The sequence below is a fragment of the Eleutherodactylus coqui genome, chromosome 13, assembly GCF_035609145.1.
Source record: "Eleutherodactylus coqui strain aEleCoq1 chromosome 13, aEleCoq1.hap1, whole genome shotgun sequence".
Lineage (NCBI taxonomy): Eukaryota > Metazoa > Chordata > Amphibia > Anura > Eleutherodactylidae > Eleutherodactylus > Eleutherodactylus coqui.
This window is the reverse complement of record NC_089849.1, coordinates 1,778,892-1,794,061: the sequence shown is the minus strand read 5'-3', so window position 1 is coordinate 1,794,061 and position 15,170 is coordinate 1,778,892. Positions and strand designations below refer to the sequence as shown.

Sequence of the window (15,170 nt, the reverse complement as noted above, 5' to 3'; positions counted from 1 at the left end):
TATATACACATCAGTGTCCAGGGACTAGTATACAGTATATATACACATCAGTACCCGGGGACTAGTATACAGTATATATACACATCAGTGCCCGGGGACTAGTATACAGTATATATACACATCAGTGTCCAGGGACTAGTATACAGTATATATACACATCAGTACCCGGGGACTAGTATACAGTATATATACACATCAGTGCCCGGGGACTAGTATACAGTATATATACACATCAGTACCCGGGGACTAGTATACAGTATATATACACATCAGTGTCCAGGGACTAGCATACAGTATATATATACACATCAGTACCCGGGGACTAGTATACAGTATATATACACATCAGTACCCGGGGACTAGTATACAGTATATATACACATCAGTGCCCGGGGACTAGTATACAGTATATATACACATCAGTGCCTGTGGACTAGTATACAGTATATATACACATCAGTGCCCGGGGACTAGTATACAGTATATATACACATCAGTGCCCGGGGACTAGTATACAGTATATATACACATCAGTACCCGGGGACTAGTATACAGTATATATACACATCAGTGCCTGTGGATTAGTATACAGTATATATACACATCAGTGCCCGGGGACTAGTATACAGTATATATACACATCAGTGCCCGGGGACTAGTATACAGTATATATACACATCAGTACCCGGGGACTAGTATACAGTATATATACACATCAGTGCCCGGGGACTAGTATACAGTATATATACACATCAGTGCCTGTGGACTAGTATACAGTATATATACACATCAGTGCCCGGGGACTAGTATACAGTATATATACACATCAGTGCCTGTGGACTAGTATACAGTATATATACACATCAGTGCCCGGGGACTAGTATACAGTATATATACACATCAGTGCCCGGGGGCTAGTATACAGTATATATACACATCAGTACCCGGGGACTAGTATACAGTATATATACACATCAGTGCCCTTGGACTAGTATACAGTATATATACACATCAGTGCCCTTGGACTAGTATACAGTATATATACACATCAGTGCCCGGGGACTAGTATACAGTATATATACACATCAGTGCCCGGGGACTAGTATACAGTATATATACACATCAGTGCCCGGGGACTAGTATACAGTATATATACACATCGGTGTCCGGGGACTAGTATACAGTATATATACACATCGGTGTCCGGGGACTAGTATACAGTATATATACACATCAGTGCCCGGGGACTAGTATACAGTATATATACACATCAGTGCCCGGGGACTAGTATACAGTATATATACACATCGGTGTCCGGGGACTAGTATACAGTATATATACACATCAGTGTCCGGGGACTAGTATACAGTATATATACACATCAGTGCCCGGGGACTAGTATACAGTATATATACACATCAGTGCCCGGGGACTAGTATACAGTATATATACACATCGGTGTCCGGGGACTAGTATACAGTATATATACACATCAGTGTCCGGGGACTAGTATACAGTATATATACACATCAGTGCCCGGGGACTAGTATACAGTATATATACACATCGGTGTCCGGGGACTAGTATACAGTATATATACACATCAGTCTTCCGGGTTACCTGCGCGATCAGCCAGTCCACCAGCTTGCCGGCCGGGATGACGGACTTGTAGGTCTTCAGGTGATGATCTCGGTCCCTGGAGGACAGAAGTGACAGTCTTATCAGTGCCGGTCCTGAGAGCACAGCGGGATAACAATACACGGAGCCCACCCCCCCGCCCCGCGTGCCGCCCCCCTCAGCATGGTGCAGCGTCTCCCTGCCGTTGGCACGTGGTATAGTTACCAACGTGGCACAACACCCACACAACTTGAGCGCCCCCCAGTGACAGAGACTGAGCGAGACGTCTGACAACGTGGTCACACAACGGCATCAGCAGTGCGACTCGTGGACTCATCAAGACTGTATATATATACACACACACACACACAAACACACAGGCTGCCACGGAGACCACAACATGCCAGCTGGGATGCCACATAGCGACATCTGCCAAGGCACTACCACCACTGCAGCCCAGACAACAGTAGAAGGGGGGCTCCAGTAGTGTCCAGCCACAGTACAGGGGGGGCTCCCGTAGTGTCCAGCCACAGCATAGGGGGGGCTCCCGTAGTGTCCAGCCACGGTACAGGGGGGGCTCCGGTAGTGTCCAGCCACAGTACAGGGGGGGCTCCCGTAGTGTCCAGCCACAGTACAGGGGGGGCTCCCGTAGTGTCCAGCCACAGTACAGGGGGGGCTCCCGTAGTGTCCAGCCACAGCATAGGGGGGGCTCCGGTAGTGTCCAGCCACGGTACAGGGGGGGCTCCGGTAGTGTCCAGCCACGGTACAGGGGGGGCTCCGGTAGTGTCCAGCCACGGTACAGGGGGGGCTCCGGTAGTGTCCAGCCAAGGTACAGGGGGGGCTCCGGTAGTGTCCAGCCAAGGTATAGGGGGGGCTCCGGTAGTGTCCAGCCAAGGTATAGGGGGGGCTCCGGTAGTGTCCAGCCAAGGTATAGGGGGGGCTCCGGTAGTGTCCAGCCAAGGTATAGGGGGGGCTCCGGTAGTGTCCAGCCAAGGTATAGGGGGGGCTCCGGTAGTGTCCAGCCAAGGTATAGGGGGGGCTCCAGTAGTGTCCAGCCACAGTACAGGGGGGGCTCCCGTAGTGTCCAGCCACAGTACAGGGGGGCTCCGGTAGTGTCCAGCCACGGTACAGGGGGGGCTCCGGTAGTGTCCAGCCACGGTACAGGGGGGGCTCCGGTAGTGTCCAGCCAAGGTATAGGGGGGGCTCCGGTAGTGTCCAGCCAAGGTATAGGGGGGGCTCCGGTAGTGTCCAGCCAAGGTATAGGGGGGGCTCCGGTAGTGTCCAGCCAAGGTATAGGGGGGGCTCCGGTAGTGTCCAGCCAAGGTATAGGGGGGGCTCCGGTAGTGTCCAGCCAAGGTATAGGGGGGGCTCCAGTAGTGTCCAGCCACAGTACAGGGGGGGCTCCCGTAGTGTCCAGCCACAGCATAGGGGGGGCTCCCGTAGTGTCCAGCCACAGCATAGGGGGGGCTCCCGTAGTGTCCAGCCACAGCATACGGGGGGCTCCGGTAGTGTCCAGCCACAGCATAGGAGGGGCTCCGGTAGTGTCCAGCCACAGTACAGGGGGGGCTCCGGTAGTGTCCAGCCACAGTACAGGGGGGGCTCCGGTAGTGTCCAGCCACAGTACAGGGGGGGCTCCGGTAGTGTCCAGCCACAGTACAGGGGGGCTCCGGTAGTGTCCAGCCACAGTACAGGGGGGCTCCGGTAGTGTCCAGCCACAGTACAGGGGGGCTCCGGTAGTGTCAGTGTAGCTTACCTCCCACCTTCGTTGCCCACCAGTAACGAGGCTGTATGACGGGACATGGCAGTCAGTCGACACCTCTGAGCGTCTCTCCATGCGTGATGTGTTGTATACCGAGGGGACTGCGGCCCGGACGCCATCGCCACTCACTGCGACATTATCAGTCTACAAGCACAGCCAAGTCGGGCGAGGCGGTCCGTCTAGTGAGGCCACGTGTCATTGGCTGCTGATGTCTGGCTTCTCATTCACCGTGATGATGGCAGCCGAGACCTGGCACTAAGGGCTCATTCACACGAGTGTATGCGTACAACGCTGCGACTATCCCCAGTGAAGTGTGCACTGCAGCCCAATACACTCCGCTGGTACAGACTGGCACTGCACATGCCTGGGAATGGTGCGCCCACCAACATACGCCACGGCATTTCTTCCCTTTTTTATATAACAGCGATGACTTACAGCGCCAGAGGGGCTGCGTATGGTGGGCGGAGATGCTGCCACTTCTATCCCTGCGCAGCCATATGTAATGCCCACCCGCTGTTGTGAATGAAGGGCTAGAAGTCCATTCACTGCATATAACACGCCCGTGCGAAGGAGCCTTCATGTCATTATACAGCCATTGGGAAGGAATGTACTTAAAGGGGTTGTCCCGCGGCACCAGGTGGGGTTATACACTTCTGTATGGCCATATTAATGCACTTTGTAATGTACATCGTGCATTAATTATGAGCCATACAGAAGTTATTCACTTACCCCCTCCGTTGCTGGCGTCCTCGTCTCCATGGTGCCGACTAATTCTGATGTCTTCTTGCTTTTTTAGACGCGCTTGCGCTGTGCGGTCTTCTTCCTGGTGAAGGGTCCGCTCCGCACACGCGGACAGAAGAGGGCAGACTGCGCAAGCGCGTCTAATCCAGGCAGAAGAAGGCTTCGGTCGGCGCCATGGAGACGAGGACGCCAACACCGGAGGGGGTAAGTGAATAACTTCTGTATGGCCAATATTTAATGCACGATGTACATTACAAAGGGCATTAATATGGCCATACAGAAGTGTATAACCCCACTTGCTGCCGCGGGACAACCCCTTTAATATGGCCATACAGAAGTGTATAACCCCACTTGCTGCCGCGGGACAACCCCTTTAAGGTTTGTCCAATCGGAACCAAAGGCTCCTTCGTTGGGCGTTCGCATCCGGCGAGAGCTGCCAGCGACGCCAATAATCCACCATTCACCCTCCACATGAAGCAGAGCCGACAGAAGCGAAAGCACTTCTTATCCGCAACAACCATTATCTGTAGAAGAACTCTTACTTGATGACCGGAATAAAGAGGCTGTGAAGACGACAGTAAAGTCTGACCCCCTACAAAAGAAGAAAGTGGAGTCACCAAGAGCATCACACCGCCAACTAACACAGCGTCACCCCATTATACAGACACATAGATGACATACCCTGTACTGATCCTGAGTTACATCCTGTATTATACTCCAGAGCTGCACTCACTATTCTGCTGCTGGAGTCACCGTGTACATACATTACTTATCCTGTACTGCTCCTGAGTTACATCCTGTATTATACTCCAGAGCTGCACTCACTATTCTGCTGGTGAAGTCACTGTGTACATACATTTCTTATCCTGTACTGATCCTGAGTTACATCCTGTATTATACTCCAGAGCTGCACTCACTATTCTGCTGGTGGGGTCACTGTGTACATACATTACTTATCCTGTATTATACTCCAGAGCTGTACTCACTATTCTGCTGGTGGAGTCACTGTGTACATACATTACTTATCCTGTACTGACCCTGAGTTACATCCTGTATTATACTCCAGAGCTGCACTCACTATTCTGCTGCTGGAGTCACCGTGTACATACATTACTTATCCTGTACTGCTCCTGAGTTACATCCTGTATTATACTCCAGAGCTGCACTCACTATTCTGCTGGTGGAGTCACTGTGTACATACATTACTTATCCTGTACTGCTCCTGAGTTACATCCTGTATTATACTCCAGAGCTGCACTCACTATTCTGCTGGTGCAGTCACTGTGTACATACATTACTTATCCTGTACTGCTCCTGAGTTACATCCTGTATTATACTCCAGAGCTGCACTCACTATTCTGCTGGTGACGTCACTGTGTACATACATTACTTATCCTGTACTGCTCCTGAGTTACATCCTGTATTATACTCCAGAGCTGCACTCACTATTCTGCTGCTGGAGTCACCGTGTACATACATTACTTATCCTGTACTGCTCCTGAGTTACATCCTGTATTATACTCCAGAGCTGCACTCACTATTCTGCTGGTGCAGTCACTGTGTACATACATTACTTATCCTGTACTGCTCCTGAGTTACATCCTGTATTATACTCCAGAGCTGCACTCACTATTCTGCTGGTGAAGTCACTGTGTACATACATTACTTATCCTGTACTGCTCCTGAGTTACATCCTGTATTATACTCCAGAGCTGCACTCACTATTCTGCTGCTGGAGTCACTGTGTACATACATTACTTATCCTGCATTATACTCCAGAGCTGCACTCCCTATTCTACTGGTGAAGTCACTGTGTACATACATTACTTATCCTGCATTATACTCCAGAGCTGCACTCACTATTCTGCTGGTGGAGTCACTGTGTACATACATTACTTATCCTGTACTGCTCCTGAGTTCCATCCTGTATTATACCCCAGAGCTGCACTCACTATTCTGCTGGTGGAGTCACTGTGTACATACATTACTTATCCTGTATACGCCAGAGCTGCACTCACTATTCTGGTCACTAAATACAGTCAGCTTCTAAGATGCCACATTACACCTGCAGTGGTGTGAATACAGGGTCAGGTGGAGGTAAGAATGCTTTTGGTGATTCGGGTGAGACGGACAACGACACATTGCTGCGGAGGCGGGGCAGTGTGAGAAGGGGGTGTGCCTGTACGGAATGCCCACTAAACACCCAATCGTTAATGTTAAAGTCATTAGCGTTCCTGAATTACACTAATGGCGCCTGCAGTAGCAGAGCGCTGTCAGTGGGCGGGGCCAGTCTGCATAGAATGATTGGCAGGTACCTTGGACATGATGTCCTCCAGTTCACTCCTCGCCTTGTATGTCCCATCATCATAGCGGAAGCGGTAGAGAACCTGCTCATTCTTGAACTGATGCTTGTCCGAAACTAACGGCAGGAGGGAAGAAACCACAAGGTGAAAATCATCAAGAGTGCCGGTAACCTTACAGACAGAAGTACCAGACATGTGATGTGTGTATATATATTGTATCACATGTGTTGTGTAGTATATATGGAGTATACGTGATGCTTCCTTACAACCTGGTCACTATATCATGTGCACTGTGTATATGGAGAATATCATATGTGTAGTGTATATGGAGAATATCATATGTGTAGTGTATATGGAGAATATCATATGTGTAGTGTATATGGAGAATATCATATGTGTAGTGTATATGGAGAATATCATATGTGTAGTGTATATGGAGAATATCATATGTGTAGTGTATATGGAGCATATCACATGTGTTGTGTAGTATATATGGAGCATACGTGATGCTTCTTTACAACCTGGTCACTATATCATGTGTCCACTGCATATATTTGCTGTGGGGGTACGGACTGGCATGGCAGTAGTTTTCTATGGTCAGACAGCAGTGAGTGCATAACACCAGTATTCCCCCCCAACGTGCAGTGTGACCGCCGTCCTGCAGGTGTCTCATCACTCGCCGTTCTCCGTATGCAGCACTAAGCACATCTGACCCAATCAACTAATCAGAGTCACAAGCAGCTCATAGCACAAAACAGGAGATGAGCCGGAGGTCACAAATTAACCCAGACCACAGCGGAGGAGAAGGCGGTGTTCCATGCTATGCTGCTCTACTGAAAGGGGGAGGGGCACAGGAAATCATAGTCAGCAACTGATTAGGAGTGACTAGATTTACACCAAGACCGTGCTCCTCGCATGCTTGTGGCTATGTGATCCTGGCCTAGAGATTCCATCCTTCTAGAAGGTGCAAGTGATGAGACCTTCCCCCAAGTGGCCATCTTACCATGGTGGATGATCCCGTTCTCCAGTAAGGCCTGGCCCAGGTTGACGCCTTCTTCAGGTTTACTGATCTCACCATTCTCCATCAGCCAAGACACAAATTCACTGCAACAGAAAGAGACTGTTGTGAGAGGCAGGACAGATGGACGTGATCAAAGGACAAGAACAAAGGGCAAGATGGCCGAAAGTGATCAGAAGACCTCGTGATCGCCAGGATAGTCAGATGAGATCACAAGACCGGAGCAACAAGGCAGAACGTCCGGAGGTGATCACAAGACCGGACCGAGCAGGAAGGCCAGAGGGGAACACAAGACCGGACCGAGCAGGAAGGCCAGAGGGGAACACAAGACCGGACCGAGCAAGAAGGCCAGAGGGGAACACAAGACCGGACCGAGCAGGAAGGCCAGAGGGGATCACAAGACCGGACCGAGCAGGAAGGCCAGAGGGGATCACAAGACCGGACCGAGCAGGAAGGCCAGAGGGGATCACAAGACCGGACCGAGCAGGAAGGCCAGAGGGGATAACAAGACCGGACCGAGCTGGAAGGTCAGAGGGGATCACAAGACCGGACCGAGCTGGAAGGTCAGAGGGGATCACAAGACCGGACCGAGCAGGAAGGCCAGAGGGGATCACAAGACCGGACCGAGCAGGAAGGCCAGAGGGGATCACAAGACCGGACCGAGCAGGAAGGTCAGAGGGGATCACAAGACCGGACCGAGCAGGAAGGTCAGAGGGGATCACAAGACCGGACCGAGCTCGAAGGTCAGAGGGGATCACAAGACCGGACCGAGCAGGAAGGTCAGAGGGGATCACAAGACCGGACCGAGCAGGAAGGTCAGAGGGGATCACAAGACCGGACCGAGCAGGAAGGTCAGAGGGGATCACAAGACTGGACCGAGCAGGAAGGTCAGAGAGGATCACAAGACCGGACCGAGCAGCAGGACGGCCAGAGGTGATCACAAGACCGGACTGAGCAGCAGGACGGCCAGAGGTGATCACAAGACCGGACCGAGCAGGAAGGCCAGAGGTGATCGCAAACCAAGAGTGATCGGCAAGATGGCCAGAGGTGATCACAAGACCGGACTGAGCAGGAAGGTCAGAGGGGATCACAAGACCGGACCGAGCTCGAAGGTCAGAGGTGATCACAAGACCGGACTGAGCAGGAAGGTCAGAGGGGATCACAAGACCGGACCGAGCTGGAAGGTCAGAGGGGATCACAAGACCGGACCGAGCTCGAAGGTCAGAGGTGATCACAAGACCGGACTGAGCAGGAAGGTCAGAGGGGATCACAAGACCGGACCGAGCTGGAAGGTCAGAGGGGATCACAAGACCGGACCGAGCTCGAAGGTCAGAGGTGATCACAAGACCGGACTGAGCAGGAAGGTCAGAGGGGATCACAAGACCGGACCGAGCAGGAAGGTCAGAGGGGATCACAAGACTGGACCGAGCAGGAAGGTCAGAGAGGATCACAAGACCGGACCGAGCAGCAGGACGGCCAGAGGTGATCACAAGACCGGACCGAGCAGGAAGGCCAGAGGTGATCGCAAACCAAGAGTGATCGGCAAGATGGCCAGAGGTGATCACAAGACCGGACTGAGCAGGAAGGTCAGAGGGGATCACAAGACCGGACCGAGCAGGAAGGTCAGAGGGGATCACAAGACTGGACCGAGCAGGAAGGTCAGAGAGGATCACAAGACCGGACCGAGCAGCAGGACGGCCAGAGGTGATCACAAGACCGGACCGAGCAGGAAGGCCAGAGGTGATCGCAAACCAAGAGTGATCGGCAAGATGGCCAGAGGTGATCACAAGACCGGACTGAGCAGGAAGGTCAGAGGGGATCACAATACCGGACCGAGCAGGAAGGCCAGAGGTGATCGCAAACCAAGAGTGATCGGCAAGATGGCCAGAGGGGATCACAAGACCGGACCGAGCAGGAAGGCCAGAGGTGATCACAAACCCAAAGTGATTGGCAAGATGGCCAGAGGTGATCACAAGACCGGACCGAGCAGGAAGGCCAGAGGGGATCACAAGACCGGACAGAGCAGCAGGACGGCCAGAGCTGATCACAAGACCGGACAGAGCAGCAGGACGGCCAGAGGTGATCACAAGACCGGACTGAGCAGCAGGACGGCCAGAGGTGATCACAAGACCGGACTGAGCAGCAGGACAGCCAGAGGTGATCACAAGACCGGACCGAGCAGGAAGGCCAGAGGTGATCGCAAACCAAGAGTGATCGGCAAGATGGCCAGAGGTGATCACAAGACCGGACTGAACAGGAAGGCCAGAGGTGATCGCAAACCAAGAGTGATCGGCAAGATGGCCAGAGGGGATCACAAGACCGGACCGAGCAGGAAGGCCAGAGGTGATCACAAACCCAAAGTGATTGGCAAGATGGCCAGAGGTGATCACAAGACCGGACCGAGCAGGAAGGTCAGAGGGGATCACAAGACCGGACCGAGCAGGAAGGTCAGAGGGGATCACAAGACCGGACCGAGCAGGAAGGTCAGAGGGGATCACAAGACCGGACCGAGCAGGAAGGTCAGAGGGGGGATCACAAGACCGGACCGAGCAGGAAGGTCAGAGGGGATCACAAACCAAGAGTGATCGGCAAGATGGCCAGAGGTGATCACAAGACCGGACCGAGCAGGAAGGTCAGAGAGGATCACAATACCGGACCGAGCAGCAGGAAGGCCAGAGGTGATCACAAGACCGGACAGAGCAGCAGGACGGCCAGAGGTGATCACAAGACCGGACTGAGCAGCAGGACAGCCCGAGGTGATCACAAGACCGGACCGAGCAGGAAGGCCAGAGGTGATCGCAAACCAAGAGTGATCGGCAAGATGGCCAGAGGTGATCACAAGACCGGACCGAGCAGGAAGGCCAGAGGTGATCACAAACCCAAAGTGATTGGCAAGATGGCCAGAGGTGATCACAAGACCGGACCGAGCAGGAAGGCCAGAGGTGATCACAAACCCAAAGTGATTGGCAAGATGGCCAGAGGTGATCACAAGACCGGACCGAGCAGGAAGGCCAGAGGGGATCACAAGACCGGACCGAGCAGGAAGGTCAGAGGGGATCACAAGACCGGACAGAGCAGCAGGACGGCCAGAGGTGATCACAAGACCGGACAGAGCAGCAGGACGGACAGAGGTGATCACAAGACCGGACTGAGCAGCAGGACGGCCAGAGGTGATCACAAGACCGGACCGAGCAGGAAGGCCAGAGGTGATCACAAGACCGGACCGAGCAGGAAGGCCAGAGGTGATCGCAAACCAAGAGTGATCGGCAAGATGGCCAGAGGGGATCACAAGACCGGACCGAGCAGGAAGGCCAGAGGTGATCACAAACCCAAAGTGATTGGCAAGATGGCCAGAGGTGATCACAAGACCGGACCGAGCAGGAAGGTCAGAGGGGATCACAAGACCGGACCGAGCAGGAAGGTCAGAGGGGATCACAAGACCGGACCGAGCAGGAAGGTCAGAGGGGATCACAAGACCGGACCGAGCAGGAAGGTCAGAGAGGATCACAAGACCGGACCGAGCAGCAGGACGGCCAGAGGTGATCACAAGACCGGACAGAGCAGCAGGACGGCCAGAGGTGATCACAAGACCGGACAGAGCAGCAGGACGGCCAGAGGTGATCACAAGACCGGACAGAGCAGCAGGACGGCCAGAGGTGATCACAAGACCGGACAGAGCAGCAGGACGGCCAGAGGTGATCACAAGACCGGACAGAGCAGCAGGACGGCCAGAGGTGATCACAAGACTGGACTGAGCAGCAGGACGGCCAGAGGTGATCACAAGACCGGACTGAGCAGCAGGACAGCCAGAGGTGATCACAAGACCGGACCGAGCAGGAAGGCCAGAGGTGATCGCAAACCAAGAGTGATCAGCAAGATGGCCAGAGGTGATCACAAGACCGGACCGAGCAGGAAGGCCAGAGGGGATCACAAGACTGGACCGAGCAGGAAGGCCAGAGGGGAACACAAGACCGGACCGAGCAGGAAGGCCAGAGGGGATCACAAGACCGGACCGAGCAGGAAGGCCAGAGGGGATCACAAGACCGGACCGAGCAGGAAGGCCAGAGGGGATCACAAGACCGGACCGAGCAGGAAGAACAGAGGGGATCACAAGACTGGACCGAGCAGGAAGAACAGAGGGGATCACAAGACCGGACCGAGCAGGAAGGCCAGAGGGGATCACAAGACTGGACCGAGCAGGAAGGCCAGAGGGGATCACAAGACCGGACCGAGCAGGAAGGCCAGAGGGGATCACAAGACTGGACCGAGCAGGAAGGCCAGAGGGGATCACAAGACTGGACCGAGCAGGAAGGCCAGAGGGGATCACAAGACTGGACCGAGCAGGAAGGCCAGAGGGGATCACAAGACTGGACCGAGCAGGAAGGCCAGAGGGGATCACAAGACTGGACCGAGCAGGAAGAACAGAGGGGATCACAAGACCGGACCGAGCAGGAAGGCCAGAGGGGATCACAAACCAAGAGTGATTCTATTTTTAAGTGTTATGAACTTCATGACATAGCAGTATGTGGATCCTATCGGCATGGAGATTAGATCTGTACGAATGAACTACAACATAAAGCTGCAGCATCCAGGGGCATCATCTGCTTTTCTTTGCGCAGACATCAAACCCCCCAATAAAGAAATGACGAGGATATTCTAATAATCTATATTCCCTAACATAGCGCGCTCCTACTGACTCACAACAGGCGACTGTAATATAAATGTATCGACCATTAGAACATTTGGAGTGACACAGAGCGGTACAAATGAAGGTATTCCTCAAACACAGGGAGTAGCTAATAAAGAATGAGGCCAGCACATAGGAGGGTGGAGTGACGTCACCAGGCTGCAGCGGACCGCACGCCATGCGTTCCAAAATCGCCATGTTGGACGCGATGACACACACCCCATGCGCAGCATCCCTCCGAAGCGACGGAACACCGAGTCATGCCGTAAACTCGGTGAGTCGATATCACTCTATATGTATATATCTGTTATGTATATCAGTTTTTATGCTTGATCAGGGCCATTACGTGGCCGAAACGCGTTGCATCCATCGGCACACCTCCTGTGTGAGGGACAACAGTTGTGACCCCGGAAGAAAGAAGATAAACCACCTCCGGTGAGATCGTATAATCTGGAGGAAGGATTACCCTTACTGATTGACAGGCTGTCCTGGGACTGCAAGGGGGAGGTTACACCCCACTATATGCTTCAGAGGGAGTACCCCACCCTTCAGAGGGAGTACCCCACCCTTCAGAGGGAGTACCCCACCCTTCAGAGGGAGTACCCAGATTATTTGTCATTCTTCTCTTATGCGAGCGCACCGCAAAACTATCATTCACTGAAAGCAAGCATAAGTGAAGCACACCTTGAAGGAAGGCTCCTTGATGAACAGGTGAATGTGGCCAGACCCCCGCTACAATGACCGGGCGCTCGGAGGCCATCATATGCCTTGTGGGTTTCGCCCACTTGCTGATGTTTTTTGTATTTTAGGATGGTGACAACATGGGGGGAGGGGCTGATCAGCGCAGCATCTCCATGCGATGAATGGGGCAGCCTGTCAGCCGGCTTATTTCGTATGCGCGGCGGCTTCACCACCCTGCAGAGCTTTTCAGGTCACGGTCATGAATGGAGCTTTTCAGCTGCAGAACTTACTTTCCATGGAAGCACTTGGGGACGGTGCTGAACTTTCTGCGGCGGTCTCGGATGAGGTTGGACCTCTTACTGACCATGTGGTAAAGCTTCTCCCCCTTCTCTGCGATCATCACGTAAGCGTCCCTCTCCATCCCGAGCTTCAGACCTGCAGTGACGACAACATTACCCCAACCGCTCACGGCAGTTATGTCATCAATAAACCTAGTGCAAGACGAGAGGTAGATTGCCAGCTCCAGGGCCCAGACTGCAGTCCGTCCTCTTACCAAGAGCTCTTCACATCCTCCTCTTACTGCCTCGTCCACTATCACTACATGCTCAACGTCTTCAATGACTCTGCACTCATTCTGCACGCACCCTTCAGATGCCCCTCAGCTCCGCACGGGCGCTCCCAACCCCACCCCCCTCAGCCCTGCACACGCCCTCCCAGGGCCCCCGCCAGCTCTGCTCGCGCCCTCCTGCCCCCACCCCCCTTCAGCCCTGCACGCACCCTCCGAGGGCCCCCCCAGCTCCGCATGTGCCCTCCTGTCCCCCACAGCTCCGCACGCGCCCTCCGAGGGCCCCCCAGCACACTCCCTCCTGCCCCCCACCCCACTTCAGCCCTGCACGCACCCTCCGAGGATCCCCCAGCTCCACAAGCGCCCTCCACCCTACCTCAGCTCTGCACGCGCCCTCCTGCCCTTCCACCCCACCTCAGCTCCACATGCGCTCTCCCAGACCCCCAGCTCCACATGCGCCCTCCCAACCCCGACCCCCTTTGCCCTGCACATACCCTCCCAGGGCCCCCCCCCCCCCAGCTCCGCACGCACCCTCCTGCCCCCCACCCCACTTCAGCCCTGCACGCACCCTCCAAGGGCCCCCCACTCCACCTCAGCTCCGCACTCGCCCTCCTAGACCCCCAGCCCTGCGCGCCCTCCCAGGCCTCCTGATCCCCCCCCTCCGCACGCGCTCTCCGGCTCCCACCCTCAGTCCCGCACGCACCCTCCCTTCATTTGAAGGACGGTGTAATCATCTGCAGCGTATTGACCTGCAGACGGTAATGTGAGCGTGGCTGGGAACATTAGCCAGCTTGTGTGCTTTGTATCCCACATTAATTATACATCCGCTGCAATCAATACACATTAGGGATTAATGTAAAGGATGGAGCGCCGACTCCGCAGGAACATCCCAGGCCACGCCGCTCGCTATATACAGCTATTATAATGAGCCGCCAGTGCTGAATCAGAGGACGCTCCGGCGGAGGCCACACTCATACTGGCTTCTACAAGTCACTATGGTGGAGGACCCCCAGCCAATCACTGGGGGTCCTCCATTACTAGTATGTGACGGAGCGCTGTGTAGTGATGCTACTGGCGGCAGCCATACTGAACATGACCCTCCACAGACCACCTGCCATCATCTGCAGGACTCACTTTCCCGCTGCTCTCGCTCTTTCAGGACGGCCTCCATCCACGTCTGCTTGTCCTCGGGGGTCTTCGCCATGCAGACAAACCATTTGTTCTTGGCCGTGTTATGGATCTTCCAGCCGTTGGTGACGGTGTAACCGTTACTGTGAAAATCCGCTGCAGAGGTGAGAAGAACATCAGGATCAGTGCAACATGGAATTCGTGTGAGCCGCTGCGCGCTCCCCTCCACCACCCTCAGGAGCTGCGCTCACAGATCAGCAGACGATGGCAGCACAACTACTGTACCACATCACAAGACCCCTGGGACTAGACCTCCACTACTACCACCACCATCCTTAGGTCATTGTTTCTATAGTGCAACCATTTTTATTCTATCCCAGCCCATGGATATAAGAATCATACAGGTGACAAGGCAACAAAACATTTCAGGATCTTCAGGGGTGGAGTTTAGTTACTGAGCCCTGCCCCCACAGAGTCACTCCTGTAAATACAGCAGACCAGGCTCCAGTAACACTGCAGGATGGGACTCGTAGGTAAAGGACATTAACCCTGTGAGCTCCACCCAAGCAGACTATATGAATACATGAGTCCGGGTGACTACATCTACAGATGGGATTCAGCGCACCGTCAGGGAAAGAACCTTAAATACACCATTTTATGGGCGGAGTCTG

The 15,170-nt window shown here is 53.9% G+C and overlaps 1 protein-coding gene across 3 annotated transcripts in view; it reads right to left on the bottom strand.

Annotated features, from left to right (window-relative positions):
* The window catches only part of PREX1 (phosphatidylinositol-3,4,5-trisphosphate dependent Rac exchange factor 1), a 129,926-nt gene that overhangs the window by 60,744 nt on the left and 54,012 nt on the right, over window positions 1-15,170 (bottom strand). For all 3 annotated transcript variants that reach the window (XM_066588046.1, XM_066588048.1, XM_066588047.1), the window contains 6 exons: window positions 14,506-14,655; window positions 13,097-13,241; window positions 7,424-7,524; window positions 6,433-6,536; window positions 4,660-4,709; window positions 1,621-1,696 (listed from right to left, as the gene is read on the bottom strand). In XM_066588046.1, the coding sequence (XP_066444143.1) occupies window positions 1,621-1,696; window positions 4,660-4,709; window positions 6,433-6,536; window positions 7,424-7,524; window positions 13,097-13,241; window positions 14,506-14,655 (626 nt within the window). The remainder of the gene's footprint in view (window positions 1-1,620; window positions 1,697-4,659; window positions 4,710-6,432; window positions 6,537-7,423; window positions 7,525-13,096; window positions 13,242-14,505; window positions 14,656-15,170) is intronic.